This window comes from Labrus bergylta, chromosome 10 (genome assembly GCF_963930695.1).
Source record: "Labrus bergylta chromosome 10, fLabBer1.1, whole genome shotgun sequence".
NCBI lineage: Eukaryota > Metazoa > Chordata > Actinopteri > Labriformes > Labridae > Labrus > Labrus bergylta.
The window spans coordinates 25,203,565-25,219,691 of record NC_089204.1 but is presented as its reverse complement, the minus strand read 5'-3'; the positions used below and the strand labels follow the sequence as shown (position 1 = coordinate 25,219,691).

The 16,127-nt window shown below is 43.8% G+C and overlaps 1 protein-coding gene across 1 annotated transcript; it reads left to right on the top strand.

The window, feature by feature from the left end:
- Window positions 1–794: 794 nt before the first annotated feature.
- Window positions 795–15,853, top strand: LOC136180379 (golgin subfamily B member 1). Its single transcript, XM_065959693.1, has 2 exons — window positions 795–1,192; window positions 3,365–15,853. The coding sequence occupies exon 2, from the start codon at window positions 3,575–3,577 to the stop codon at window positions 15,077–15,079; it is 11,505 nt and encodes a 3,834-aa protein (XP_065815765.1). The 5' UTR covers window positions 795–1,192; window positions 3,365–3,574; the 3' UTR covers window positions 15,080–15,853.
- Window positions 15,854–16,127: the final 274 nt, after the last annotated feature.

The following is a 16,127-nucleotide window of genomic DNA, read 5'->3' as shown; positions in this document are numbered from 1 at the left end:
GGATGAGAAGGCCATTTATAAAGAGGGGGAAAGAGACGAGTTAAAAAAGGGATTACCTAAGCCTTTCCTGTATGCAAAACCATCTGTGTGTGTGTGTGTGTGTGTGTGTGTGTGTTAATGAGGGCATATGGAGTGTGTCTCCATTAAGGCCCATGTGTGTGTGTCCATCATCCCACCAGGCCTGCCCTGCACCCGCCAAGAATCCCAGGAAACTATCTGCTGCAGCAATCTCCTATTATAGCAGCGGGCCGTAGGAGGGGAGAAAGGGGGGATGAAAGGGGGAGGTACAGGTCCTCCCCTTCCTCTGCCTTATGGCCTTTTCTGCAGGGGGGTGAGTGAGGCTGTAGCTAGGGAGATTATGCTTCCATATTTTGAGTGTTAGGTTGTAAAATTCAAGTGAAACAAATATCTCTTTGCATGAAATAAAAAAAAAAAATCTGTGCGAGGAGAAGAAGAATCAGAAATTGTGACTTTCAAATTGTCTTGGAAAAAAAAGTTAATTCTAGTCCATGTGAGCAGCAGCAGACGGGTGGTGACCAAGTGCCACTTGTTGACACTGCATAAAGTGCTTATCAGTTCTGTTCAGTGCAGTGGGTGGTACTCCAGTGAGAGGTGATTTTGTTATGCATGTCACCAAAAGGAGCACCCAAACTCTGCCCCCCCCCACCCCCTCCCTCCCTCTGTAAGATAGACATGAAGACACCTCAAGAAAATAAGGTGATTCTCAAGGTTTAGACCACAACCTCCCAGCCAGATGTAAAACATTCACAGCTCATGACACCTCACTCTGGCTGCTAATGGCCAACAGTAAGCTGTCCAGATTTAAAAATAGTTGAGAGGCTGTTTGTTTCATCCGTCTGACACTCGACACCAAAGGATCACACAGAACCGCATGCAGGCTCCAGCTCTCATTCTGTCCCCCCCAATGGTGGACACTCTGCCTGGGACAACTCCTCTATTTCTGTTTGGTCTCCTGAGCCCTTTGCCGCCTGCTTCTGGTGAGATGCTCAGAGACCCCGATGTGGACTTTATAGAAGATTTTTTTTCAGTGGATTATTCTCAATAAAAAGACACAGAGCTTGCCGGAGAGACGTTGTGAGAGGTGACAGGATCAACAAGGCCTTTTTTTAGGAGACGGAGCCTTTTAAGGAAGTGACAATGAGGCCTGAATTATGGATTATAAAAATATAAGGTAAGGATGAAAGCTTTATGTTTCTTTCTTTTAAAGGCAGACACATTGGGAGGAAAGTAACTGACCCTACATAAATGCACACATTCTCATTTGCAAGATTTACATTTTTAATGTATAAAAATAAATGAAAAGATGTATAAAAATAATTCCTATTTTCATCTACTAAAGAATATACACATTCAGTTTCTCATTCTTTATAGCAAATACAACTTTTATTTTCTTTCACTGACAGTGTTTGACATTTATAAACAATCAGTCAAATCCTCTGAGCTCACAGGAGTGACAGATTTGCTGCAGTTCAGGCTGCGTTTGGACCACAGTGGCTCTGAAAGCGAGGCCTCTCTGGTGTCAGGTTTTAGAGTCGGAGGCCCGTCACTGGACAAAAATAAACCTGTCACATGCAAGAATGAACAGAAATTACCCCGACAGTTTGACATGAGATTATCGCAGCAAAAAAAAGCAGTTACCACAGCTGTGTGTGGTTTTTTTTTATCTGCACTGATCAGCTGTTGCCTGCATGGAGAAAAAATCTTCAGTCAATAAACATTCTGCCTCTAAAAAGTTTCTTAATGCTTGAAGGAAAAATCTTACGGTGAGTGTAGGGCATGCTCTTGCCTATGTTGCTGTCGTTTTCTGTTAGAGGAGATTTTTTTTTTTTAGCTGTCACCCTGCATCACTTTTATCTGATGAAGACTTTGCAGGTTTGAGCATTGTGGTGAAAAGCTGTTTCTGTGGATGTGAATGAGATGGATGGACTCCAGGTCTGAGGATATCAAAGAACCTTTGGTTATTCTGAGCAGAGGTGAGGTGACGGCTGCCTGGTAGCTGCAGTAAATTTAACCAGAATGTACCCATGACGTTACAGTTCTCCCTCGATGTGCGTAACCATTTTTATTTTAAAAGCACTGCACAAAGGAGAAATCCTGCCTGCATATTATCCCATATGCTCTTTTGTAAAGCGTCTTGAGATAACAGTGCTATACAAATATAGATTGATTGATGATTGATACAAAGGAGGACATGTGCAGTAAGAGGGCTCTGTACTTCTAGATACAGTATTTTACATGTTGATTATTATCTTCAACTATAATTTTTTTCTGTTTGTTATATTTTAGGTTGTAAGTGTAGTTTTAAGCATTGCTCGGCAGGCAGCGAGCTGGTGGAGCAAGGAACAGTAAATATGTCAACAGATCCAAATGTGTCGCTGCACCCACCCACTGCTTCAGATTTATGGATCAGAATCACTTCTTTCTTTTTTTACTTTGTAAAAAAAGGATTTGCACCCACTACAGCAAAGTATATCCCCCATTCTTTACACACTTCTCATTTGTAAATAGATTTTTTTAAAGTCTAAGCAAAATAGTAACATTTAAATATGGTTACATTTTCTAATAAGTCCCATTTAAATATTGAAATAAGCAATCGAGTACTTGACAGAAAAAGTCGTTACAATTTTGCTTCCAACATCTAAATTTTGCAGCACCTCTACTCAGGGATATTTTTAATCTTCTTCCCATCTGTTGCTTCTCCACTGTAGTAAAACCAAAGGATTAGTTTTCAATGTAATGCAGCTGACAAGTCCTAACCAGATCTTTTGGCTGTTTCCCTCAAAGATAAACAGCACGATTGACGTCTGTCATTTCTAGACGTGTCTGACATCTTGACATCAACTTAATGTGAAACAATGTGTAAGTTTGTTCCCATTCCATTATAACTACAACAGAATCAGTATCTGGATCGTAATCTGAAGATGAGCAAAATCACTGTGTGTGTGTGTGTGTGTGTGTGTGTGTGTGTGTGTGTGTGCGCGTGGTCATCGAAGCCGTGTCCTGCTTTCCTAAAATACCTCACGTGAGGCTGTCTTTACTGTGCCTAGCAACAGTGTAGTTTTCTTCACAACATGTTTCTGAAGGTCACAGTGATTGAGGAGACGGATTAACAAGGCTGTTTTCAGAACCACATACAGTACATCGCTGCTTAATGCAAAAGAAAAAAAAAAAGCTTCTTATCAAGGACACAACAAGTGGTGCTCAGTTCATGTCTTAAAAGTTTTTTGGTTTGAGAATAAGTTTAGAACACATATCCTAAACGATTGTTAAACAAATCATTTTAAGGATGGTTATTTAAGTGTACCGTCGGGTCCAAGTTAACTCTCCTTTCTTTCTCTCGTAGGAAAACAAAAGATTCCAGGATTTTCTTGGATGAAAGCCAACTAAAAGGCACCATGCCTTAGGGAGCTACAGGCTTTACAAAGTCTTGACAGGAGCCCCAAACTCTGGGCTAGCAGCTCCTGCAGCAGGCAGAGTTTATCATTCAGAGGTCTGCGTTTGCGTGAATGACTGCACAGCTGAGGACAGAGCAGTTTGTTAGCAGGCCTGCATCATGACATCGGTTGAGAAACGCCGCTCTGGACGAAAGAGTGGCGGGCATCGAAAGCACAGCGACGGAGGCTACAGCGACACCTCTAGTGCTGGGTCCTTCCCGGATGAGACGGACCGTGAGGTCAGCAGTCTGACAGATCGAGCATTCAGGAGTCTCTGCATTGGAGATGAGGCCGTTTATAACGACTCAGACCTGGGTGCATCTTCACCCTGCACCCAGAGAGACAGACAGCTGGCCTTTAGCCAGAGCGCTCAGGACAGAGACGGAGAGAGGGAGGAACTTAAGAGAACTGCACATGAGAGCTTCAGCCTCAGGATGCAGCAGTATGAACAGAACTGGATCCACGGGGGAATGTATGGGGCTGAGATCCAAAGAGATCCACAGTGGGAGGATTATGGGGAAAGGACACAAGGGAGAGTTTCTGCCACATTCCAGCAGTCCTTTGTGGAAACCTCTCAACAGGAGGCACCTCCAAGAGGAGAACAGCTGTCCTTTCTCAGCAACGGCGCTACTGAGGTGAGTTCACAGCAACGAAGAAGCCGCTCCAGAGTCTCCTCCCTAATCAGAGCTTTTAACTCTGAGGGACAGAGGGATGGAGCCGGGATGGATGGTAAACTCAGAGAGCTGAATGATGACACCAGCTGGGACAAATCTGCTCTCATGAGTATACAGAGGGAACTTTCTGAATTCTCTACATCATATCAGGACAACTTTAACAGCGGCCATTTCTCCTCAGCTGGTCCATTCTCCTCCCAGGACGCTGGCTTCTACTCCTCTGAAGTAGCAGCAATGAGTCAAATAAATTCTGGACCCTCTTTTATGAGATCTTCCCACAGTAAACACAGCATGTCCACACAGGTCAACTGTAACTCTAACTTCTTTATACACAGTGAGTTCAGTCCATTCAAAGTGTGGAGGGATCATAACAGGTTTCCCTTCCAGCAAGGAGAAGTCTCAGGGTTTATGCGCTATCCAGACTTCCCCAGGTGGTACGAGACACCAATGTACAAGGAGCTTTCACTGGAGAGCCAACCACAGGTTCCATACAGGTTTGAGGAGAGGGGAATGAGAAACCTGAGGAATAACTGGGCACCGGTAGTTCCTCCCTCTCCTCCACGCGCCACCTCGACATCCACAATGCTGCACAGAGCTTCCGCAGTGGAGAAACGGTGCGACTCGGAGTTAGCGGGTCATTACACCTACAGGAAGCGGGCGCAAAGCCTCGGGACAAACAGGCTTCAACCCCAACGGCCATCGACGGCATCGCCAACAATTGAGATGTCTCGACGCGTCCAGGACACCATCAGCTCTGTCAAAGCCCTCCAGCAAAAAATCAAAATGATGACAGAGCAAAATATCTCTACAGAGAGGACAATGACTAATCAAGGAGTGTCTTATAGCAATGATTATCGTATTCCCTATGGAAACGATGCAAAATCAGTGGCGCCAAATGTCGTCAGCAGTAACACGAGCACAACTCCCTTCAACATCAGCCAGCTGCTCACACCTGTAGTTCATGCACATCAAGAATCAGAGACGTCAGAGGTCCGACAGAGCGCGGTTTCCCCTGAACTTGTGGAACATCCCCCAGTGCGAGCCGAAAGCAGGGGAGCCACTCCTGATATTAGGATGTCGAGCTACAAATCCAGAGCAACAAGCCTTCTCTTTAATCTCAAAGACAACAGGAAAAGAGTTAAAAGCACTTACAGTCCCACCAAATTCAAGGGCTTGGAGACACAGGACAAAAACAAACAGCCTTTAATCCAGGAGCCAAGAGACACTGTGATAGATATCCCGGATTTCCCAGATGCAGAATATCCTCAGGTAGAGGAATCCGGCTGGACAAATGCAGTCTCACACAATTATGCAAACCAGTATTTTAGCCCTGGATCGTCCTTTGCAACTAATTATGAGCCTGCGGCCGCAAATACAGGCCAATATTCAGAATACACTTCAAGTGATTACCAGACAGCTCAGATGCAAGGTGAGATGGTTCATCACTCTGGGTTCACTGGCTTAATACCTGAAAATTACACAAGCAGTCAGCTGGCTAATGGACAGAATCTCTATGAGGACTTACCGTCATTTACTCCCTACCAGCAAGGCATGATGGATAATGTAGACACTCAGGGGAGAGATGGATACATGCTTAAACCTCCCTATACAGCTACACAAACGCCATGGCTAAATGCTGAAAACAATCATACCAGAGAGTTTTTAACCCAGGTGGATGGATATCAGCAGCACAAAGACAGCGGTTATGATTACAAAAATGTGTCCTCACAGGATATGTGGAGACAGGCAAACAGCCAAGGCACAAAATATCATAGTCTGAGTGCAGATAGCTATCCGTGGAAACAAGAGATAACTGCTTCAATGGGAAAAGACCAACATCAACACGCTTACCAAAGAGCAGCCATGACAAAAGAGGAACTACATTTACCAAGAGACAAATACAGAGTAGACAATCATCATGACATTCATAAGGAGCCTCAGAAAAAACAGTCCTGTGAGGATTTTGATGGAACTCCTTATGCAATGGATGGCTTCATCAATTCTAATATTTCTAACCAACATCCTCAATATGGTGCTTTGGGCAATAACACAAGAGAAAACCAAGCTTATTATGGACACCAGCCACCGGGAGCTTTTAAGGACAATCATGGACTTCAAAAGCAAAGCAGACATAACAAGGAAAATGAAATGAATGATTATATGCCTAAAACTTCCAACAGATTTACTGATCAAGAAAACAGAAACCAGCACACTCCTTATTTGAATAAAGACTATACAATGCTCACTCAAGAAACAGGTCAGATAAACCCATATACAACAATTCCAAATGGGTATGAAATGCAAAGTCTCCAACCAGAAGAAATTAAACCACCGTTTGAACATAATATGCTGAACAGTGCCAAACCTGCCAATGTGACTGACCCCGCAATGGAAAACCGAGCAAAAGATAGAAGTTATGACGAGGTTAAGGCTGAAAAGGCCATGGCAGCGCAAGTAAAAGCACAACACGCCCAAGCAGAGCTGGCAGTGGCTCAGCACTGGGCTAAAGAGCAGCGGCCCAAAGAGGAGTTAGCTGGGTTAAATTTAGCAGGGCAGACTGGTTCAGATGAAGTCAAAGCAGAACATGTCATTGCAGAACTATCAGTGCAAGAGAGAGTAAACCTGGGCAGAGCAGAACATGTTGAGGAAATTAAGAAAAAGGATTACTTGATAGAGCAGTCGACAGAAAAACAACCAGAACAGACAAGTGAGGTCCAGACAAAGGCAGAGCAAACAATAGTGCCGAGGGTAACAGAGCCAAGTCATATTACAGAGGAAGCAGCAGAACACATGAAAGAGGAGCAGGAGGGGCAGGTCAAAGTAGAACAAGCTGAAGCAGAGAGGTTCAAAGAACACATAAAAACAGAACTGGAGGAGACAGAGCAGACGAGAATACAGCAGTCTAAAACTGAAAAGGCCAAACAAGAAAGGATCAAAGCAGAGAAACTCGAGGAAGAAAAGTTAAGAGCAGAAGAAGCTGAAAGAGAGTGGATTAAGGCAGAACAAATCAGGACAGAAAAAGTTAAAGCAGAACAAGCTGAAGCAGAGCGAAGGACAGTAGCGCATGCAGAACTTCAGCAGATAGAAGAGCAAGCTAAAGCAGAACGAGAGAAGGTTGAAGTTGGTGATAAAAATGTAATTCAAGCCACTCATGCAAATGATGCAAATCTTACAACACAGAAGAGCAAAGCTAAAGTGGAAAGAGTTGACGAAAAAGAGGGAGAGCAGGAAAATTCCAAACAAACCAAAGTCATCACAACTAAACTAGAGCAAACTAAAACAGAGATGATGCAGGAAGAGTCAACTAAACCGGCACCAAAGCTAATATCGACACAACAGGTCAAAAGTGAGCCAGATAAAGTTGAGCAAGCTAAGACAGAGTTAGCTAAGGCCAAAGCAGAATTGGCAAAAATAAAGGAGAAGATGAAAGGAGAGCAAAAACAGAAAGTCAAAAACACAGTTCTTACAAAAGATGACGAGATAAAGAAAGATGTTCCTGCTGACATGGATACTGATAAAAATGAAGAGTTCAAATATCAGGGCCAGTCAACTCAACCAGAGCATCAACAGAACAAAGATTTGATTGTAACTTGCAGGCAGAGTATAGATCAAGCTAACCAAGGGCTCGATGAGTTTAACCGTCTTAGAGATAAATATGGTTTTACTGATACACCAACAGTCAGAAACAAAGTCTCTGCTGCAGGAAATAGTTATTCAAATGATGCCAATGAAACACCACTTTTATGTCTTGATACACTTGAAATAAAGACTGAAGAAAAATCTAAAGACAAACTTAGTCCTACTAGCAAATTTGCAACATCTGACACAGAGAACAACAAAGTAAGCAGCTTTGAATCTCCCAAATTGACAGAAGGTCAGTATATTTACAGTGAGTCATCCAAAGAATTCAAATTATCCAGCGGTAATAATGCACTTCCCGATGGCGATAATGTAACAAAAAGTGACTCCATTACTGATGAAGTAAAGGAGCACAGAGTTGAAAAGTTGGAAACATGTGACCCACTGATACAACCTGATGTCTCACAGCAAAAGGATTCAAATTTGGTTAGTCTGCTCCCTCCTGGAAGAAAACACAAGTTAACTGAGCAAAGTGTAGGTCCAAGTAAAGATCCCCATTCAAACCCTCCAAAGACGTTGTCCCATAAAGAGAGAGCTCAGACGAAGCAGGAGATTCTGACTTCAAAGATAAAAGCTCACGCTGAAAAAGAGATTTCTGCAATCAAAGAGAAGGGGTTTGCTAAACCAGATGGAATTATATCCAAAACGTCTACCAAGCAATTAGGAGGTAGTCAGTTTATAAATGCTAGACAGAAACCCCCATCACAGGACGCTCCTAAAAAGCATGACAGCACAATATCCAGTAATGCAACACTAAAGCACCATATGGAGCCCCAAGGAACAAAGATGGTACCAGCCAAGTCTGCTTTACCTTCCAGCTCTGCTACAATCCCAGTTACATCTGCAGCAACAACCTGTCAGTCTCTAGACCAATCGCAGAAAGTTCTCAAAGAACCAATGAATGGAGACGTGCCAAAACCACCCGAAGAAGCAAAACTGACAGGAATTCATCCCATGAGAACTGGTGCCGACTTGGTAGAACATCAAAATAAAGAGAATCGGTCTCCAATACATAGTAAGGAACAACCACCTAAAACCAAGCAATTAAAGCAGGAATCAGATCATGACGAAAACTCTGGGAACAAGACTGAAGGACCTAAAGACAATCTTATTGTAGACACTGTCAATCTCATCAAGGAGAAAGAAGCTCCACCTGTCGTTGAAGTCAAAAGTTCCAAACCTACAACCACAGAAAAGGCTGAGAGTACACACGAAGCAGTTCTTGAGGATTCATCACTTAATATTGTCTTTGGTCAAATTAAGACTCATGTGGCTGATGACAGCTTGCAGATCCGAGGAATAATGGTAACTGTACGAGAAAGAAAACCATCCTTAAGCAATGTTGAGATTAATTCTCCTAACACTCCCGAGAAAAGAAAAGAAAGCGGGAATTCAGAGTTAAAGGACGGAAATCTAAGCTCAGATCCAGCGACAAGCAAAGGTAATATATCTTTAAATACCAAAGTAGAGAGTAAGGACAAAGTTATTCAAGGCACTCATCCTACAATGATAGATGATCAGACTAAAGTAGGAATGAAAATTCATCCTGAAAACATCCAAGGAGCTTCAACCCAAGAGACAAAACAGAACAATATGTGTGAAACGGTCACTCTACAGCAGGAGAGCTCCTACGCAGGTGCAAGTCCCCAAAGGGAAACACAACTCCAAGAACCAGCGCGTGAAAAAGTCTCGCCTTCCAATGTCACTGTACCTGCTAAAAATAAAACACTTGCAGAAACTCAATCCCTTCTCTACAACCAAGACATAATACCCGGAGAAACTAAAGACTTCACAAATGTAACGCCAATAGAGAACTGTTCAAAGAGTATAGGAACAGATGAAGTAAAGGGTAATGCTCACGAGAAAAATCCACTAAAAAGCCAAACAACACATGCCAATGATTCCAACGTGGTGGCCAAGCAAATCAACCAAATGAATGATTGTAAAAGAGATGGTGTTGAATCCTTGATAAAGCAGAACATCAAGCTTTTAGTGAAAGAAGATATGTTCACTGTCATAAATCCATCCAACAGCAGGGACACAGATGGAAAGAGTGCACCCCTATTGGACGAAAAGAAACATCACTCAACACCACCAAAGCCTCTCAGCAAAACGAGTGCATCTCACAATTTAACTGACAGCGAGAACAGACAAGTAGAAAATAATCAAGTGGATGATAGTGTGCATATAGACAGCATTGCCATCAGAGTTGTGCCAGTGGTAACTGAGGACAACATAACCAAAGGAGGAAAACATGTCACAGCTGTTGCTTCAGATGCAGCTACAGCTAATTACCAAGTTGCATCATCTTCTGTTGAAGGAAAATTAAAAAAGGACAACAGAACCAAAGACCTCAATGCAGCCAGCAGTGAAAATCAGGTTGAAATAAATTTGGAAGACAATTTACTGGTACAAAGCGTGTTGTCCAGTGTGAGAAAACTGTCTGACTCACTGAAAAACAACAATCAACAGGAGAGCATTAACACAACCAGTCAGAATGTTCAAGCTGAAACTGGAGAGCATGAAAGCATTAATACCAGCGGGAATTCAGTGGACGAATCAAAAACACATCCAACAGAGGAAGACTACTTTCAAGTGCAATGGACAGAAGAAACTAATCATAAACCACACAGGAAAGCAAATGTTGCAGATTCTTCAGATGCTGTTTCAAAGGGAAGGGACCTTCCAGGATTACAGTCAAAGAAGGGACTTTTTAGCAAAGAACCAGACAATGAAAGAAAAAATGAAGTCTTTATGTTGGATCAAAGTCTAAGAAAAACAGCAGAATCAAGGTCAGTAAGCATTCAAGAAGAGAACGTGAAAAGGAACAACGGAGAAACAGAAGATAAACTGGCCTCCAAACAGAGTGATGGTCCCACAGAAAGACCTGGTTCTAAAAATGAGAAGTCCCAGGTGGGTCAAGCTGTTCATATCAGAAAACAGCACACAGAGAACAAGTCCACTTTATCCTTAAGAGAAAGACAGAGCCTAAGAAATTCAAACCCAACAAAGGATTCAGGTGGAGAAAAACCTGAGGTTAAACCCACACCTAAACCTAGAGCATCCACAATACCGGAGATATCCGCACTTGCAGACTATGCCAGGTTAAAAGTGATTGTTTCAGAAGACCGGGATGACACAATACAGGAATTCCCTCCCAATAAAAAGGAAGGATTCTTTCCACTTATACAGAGTCGTCATAGCAGACGCCCAGTGTTCACTGCTGACCCACAAGACTTCCCTGGGAAAGAGAAAACTTTGCCAAATAAAACAGAGGTCAGCTCCAAAGTGAACAAAGAGCCCAAACCCTTGGTGTTTCCCATTACAGAGAAGGAACATCAAAGGACAGGGATGTTTAAACTAGGAGACAAAGAAAGACAAGAAAAACTGCTTTTAGATGCCAAAGCCAATGAAGATACTCAAGTTAAAAATGCAAAACACATCCAAGGAAGGATAAAGTCACCAACAAGTCATGTAAAGAAAGAAAGGATTGAAGAAGCACCTTTAACTGATATGCAAAGACCTCATCAAGTAGATGAGAGGACTCATCAGTCAAACAATCCTCCCTTGCAAGCACCAGCCTCATCTTCTGCTCTCAATAGAGCAAGGCAAAGAAACACATCTGTGACACAACAAATGAAGCCAAGTGATAACACCAATCCAAATGAAAAACTTCAAGAATTTTCCCCAACAGCTGAAAGAATACCATATTTGGATAAAAACTCGCACCCGAAACCCACTTCGGTGCAAGGTAACAACATGGAGGATAGCACAAGAACTTCAAGAAAAACTCAGAAGATTGAAAATGCTAAGACGGACAGTTTAGAAAAACCTACACCTCCGCATGAAGACACCAAGGCAAAACAGCAGAACAGAGCAAAACAGTTGGAGGTCAAACACACTTCTAGGACAGACGACACAGAAGATCTGAAAATAAAACACATAATTGCAGAAAGTAGAGCTTCTCTGGCTGAAGAAGAGAGGAAAGCTGCTAAGAGAGAAGAGGAGAGGAGAACAAGGGAGCGGGAGGCCATTGCTAATAGGATCAAGGAGAGACGGGAAAAACAACGAGAAGCAGAGAGACGGGAAGAGGAAGAAAGAAAAGGAAAACACACTGAAGGAAGCAGAGCTGCCCAAAAAGAGAAGATGAGAGCAAAGCAAAGACAAGAAGAAAAACAAGTGAAAGAAACTGAGGAGAAAAGGGAATTGATAGCAGAGGAACAGCAAGGAAAACACAGAGAGCAGCAGAGGCTAGCTTCTCAAGAGGTCCCGCATAGAAGAGCTGCTAGCAATGAGCGACAAAGAAGAGCTGCACAAGAGGAGCAGCAGACGAGAGCTGCAAAAGAGGAGCTGCACAGGAAAAGAGCTGCCGAAGAGGAGCAGAAGAGGAGAGCTGCACAAGAGGAACAACAGAGGAGAGCTGTTGAAGTTGAGCAGCAAAGGAAGGCTGCTCGAGAGGAACAGCAGAGGAGAGATGCACATGAGGAACAGCAGAGAAGAGCTGCACAAAAAGAGCAGGAGAGGAAAGCAGCTCTAGAAGAAGAGCAGAAAAGAGCTGTTCAAGAAGAGCTGAAGAACAGAGCAGCACAAGAGGAACAACAGAGGAGAGCTGCACAAAAAGAGCAGGAGAGGAAAGCAGCTCTAGAAGAAGAGCAGAAAAGAGCTGCTCAACAGGAGCAACAAATGAGAGCTGCACATGAGGAGCAGCAGAGAAGAGCTTTTCAAGAGGGGCAGCAAAGGAAAAGAGCTGCTGAAGAGGAGCAGCAGAGGATAGTTGCACAAAAAGAGCAGGAGAGGAGAGCTGCTCTAGAAGAACAGCAGAAAAGAGCTGCTCTGGAGGCGCAACAGACGAGAGCTGCTCTAGTGGAACAGCAAAGAAGAGCTGCACAAGAGGAACAGCAGAGGATAGCTGCTCTAGAGGAACAGCAGAGGAGAGCTGCACATGAGGAGCAGCAGAGGATAGCTGCTATAGAGGAACAGCAGAGGAGAGTTGCACATGAGGAGCAGCAGAGGATAGCTGCTCTAGAGGAACAGCAAAGAAGAGCTGCACATGAGGAACACCAGTGGAGAGCTTCTCTGATTGAGGAGCAAAGGTTGGCCAGACAGACTGAGGAGAAAATACTCACTGACATTGAGGAGAGAAAGAAAAGAAATCAGAGAGATCAGGAGCAACTTGCAGACATTTCAGAACAGAAAAGGTTCAATCTGATTCAGGAGCAAAGGAAAACCGAGCAGCACGCCGAAGAGCAGCGGGAAGGAAGACAGAAAAAAGAAGAGAGGGCCAGAGTTCTTGAGAAGAGCCAAGCGACACCAAACGATGAAAAGAGAGGGACACAAGAACGGATGCTAGATCAAAAAGAGGGACGCGAAAGAGACAAAGCGGCTCAGAGGATAGAGGGTCTCCAATACTATGCCATCACCTCAACAGACTCGGAGAGGAAACCAAAAGAGAGGCAGATATACTCCCCTTTACCTCCCCAACAAAAAAACAATCCTGTTGGGCCGGAATCATCTGAAGACTCAGGATCCCATTCTAGATCGTATAGGCCACATGCCCCTGCATCTCCAGCTCCATCTCTTTCCCGTTCCAACACCTCCTCTCCTGCTCTGGGAGCCAAGCCCTCGATGTTCAGGGTGAAAGATAACAGTTTCAGAGGTTCCTCTTTCATCAAGTCAGTCAAACCACGCTTCCATAAAAGCTTCGGAGAGGATTACCGAGTGGGTTCCCCTGTGGAGAGGGAGAGACGAGAGGACGAGCAAGAGATATTAAGATGGAGTGCTGGAACTCCTGTGCATCCTGACAGACTTGCTGCAATCAGAGAACTCTCAACTTTTCCACCAGCATCTTCATCACAGGACTACTCAGTCCCTCTCCCACAACACAGGCCTTACTCCAGGAGGAGCATTGCTCTGGATGAAGACGACTCCCGCTCTGTCATCAGCAACATGTCCGAGGGTGTTGAGAGTTTTGCCACCAGTGCAGCAGACCTGTCGGAAATAAGAAGCTTGTACTATGATGAGAGACCCGAATCCGCCTGTAGCTTCAGCAGTGATGTGTCTCGTTCTATGGGCAAGCCTCCAACTGTCCCCCCAAAGAGTGAGAAAGCCTTGCGCAGGGCGAAAAGGTTGACTTCTCGAAGAATCAACAAGGAAAAGCCCAAAGCCGGAGCAGACGGCCCTGCTGGGGTTGAGAAACCTCTTCAAGACGTGTCCGGTAGTCCTTCCTCCTCCTCCACTGAGGTATGCTCCTCAAACCGCCATGCTGTGGCTTCCCCTCATTTTACCCCACCTCTCTCCCTTGCTCTTGCTCCAGCCCTGATGTCGAGCTTGCCTTCTTCCAGCACTGAGCACCAATTGTCTCATAGCTCTTTCCATGCTTCCCCTCACGCCACTGGTCCTATCTCCCTCCCAGTCGCCTCACCTCATGCTACTGCACCCGTTTCCCTTCCCATCATCTCCACTCATGCTGCTGGCCCCGCTTCCCACACTGCTGCACCAAAGACAGTTGCTCATATTCCCTCTTCTCCCACTCTCCATCATGCAAACCGGCCAGCTACAGTGACACAGTACCATGTAGAGTCAAGCTATCCCCAGTCCTACCCATTGACCCAGCGTAAGGTGCTGCAAGACCTCGGCTCTGGCCAGTACTTTGTAGTGGACGTGCCTGTTCAGGTGAAAACAAAGACTTTCATCGACCCAGAGACAGGAAAGTATGTTCAGCTGAATGTGCGGGAGTCTGCTCAGAGTACCCCCCAACCCCAGCCAAAGCTCCAGCCTCAGCCGCAGCAAACATACCTACAGCCTCAGCTTCAACCCCAAATGCAGGTCAAGCCACAGCAGCAGCAGCAGCAGCAGCAGCAGCAGCAGCAGCAGCCCCTCTCCCAGCCCTCTCCAGCTGGCAAGCCTGCTGTGTTTTATGAAGGCTACCAAGGCTACCAACCTGCAGCTAACAAATTCGATCCCCACAACAGGTCCTCAGCCCCTGGAACTCCCTACCAGGACCAACAGCCTGTGAGGGAGGGCCGCATCTACGGATATCAAGCCCCTGAAATTATAGCGAACTCTGACGGGCCTCGCTATAGCCCAGAGAAGACTCCGTACATGGACACAGTTAATGATTCAGGCAAAACACATAACACAGTTTACAACACACATGGCCCATATGAGTCGTTCCCAGAGTGCGACACAAACAGCCAGCTTGCAGGAAGCCAAGTTTGTGAAAATGATAACTCAGCCCACTCGCGGTATCAGCCCCAAGAAATAATCGCCATAAGTGAACTAGAGGACTTTATGGAGGTGTCTGACTGGTGAGGAAAACTGGTACAGAAATTGTGCCTCAAAAAAGGTTGATAATGTAAAGATGATAGATAGGACAGAGTATTTGACAAAAAAAAAAGCACAGTTTGAATGGATCATTAAATGCAGTTTTAAGTGTTTGTAAATTACTTTTACAAGTGGAAACAGTTTCAGAATGTTTTTTGGTTTTTAGTTTTGAAGTTAAATTTCTGCTGATAATTGTGGATTAACTGTTCAGCTATTTATTGTGTTACAGAGAAGTCACCATTCCATTTGACTTTTGAATGTGCTAAGCTATTTTTGATGTGTATACAGTACGATACGTCTAAGTCTCCCATTGTCTGCTAAACCTGGATTCATGTTGTCATAAATAAACCAAAAACTGTATGTCTGTACCTTTTGGTAGTTTGAAAAAAAAAAAAATGCTTTGAACATTAAAAGAGCTGCTTCAGTTTTCATGATTTATCTCTTGTTGAAAAATGTGGATTTTAATGATGCATATACTATTAAAAACCCAGAGTGCCAATCAAAGATCTGCAGTTTGTGGAAAGCAAAGCTTGTGTATTCAACCACTGTGTCAATATTCAAACATGTTGATAAGATTAATACGGATTTTAAGGTTTAGTTTCAAATGGTAGTCCATTTGGAAGGAAGCTTGTCACTGTGTTGCTGTGAAGATTTCAGGCAGTAAAATCACACTTCATTAAACCCAATCATTCTTTGGCATAATGAAAGTCTTTCAAAATCACCTTGTAAAAATGATAAATAAAAAAAGGAAATGTGAAACATTGTTGCTTCAGGTTGATTTCATTTTAGATCTTAAATGACTGTAATAAGTACATAATGTTACTGTCACAGCGATCCTGTTCTGACTCCTTGAGATGCACCCTGGGTCTGAATGACAATAAATGAGGTCTTTTAATGAGTGCATAAGACAATTAAAAAGAGTGACTGTGAGCAAAATCATATTTCCTGAGTGAATTCATAAACACAATATTGAGAAATTAACATTTTGTTGATGAAATTTGTGCGTATGTCTCCTTTTATTTCTGTATGAGTCAAT

Excerpts from the sequence above, each read along its gene's own strand:
- LOC136180379 (XM_065959693.1), top strand. The coding sequence starts at position 3,575 with ATGACATCGGTTGAGAAACGCCGCTCTGGACGAAAGAGTGGCGGGCAT.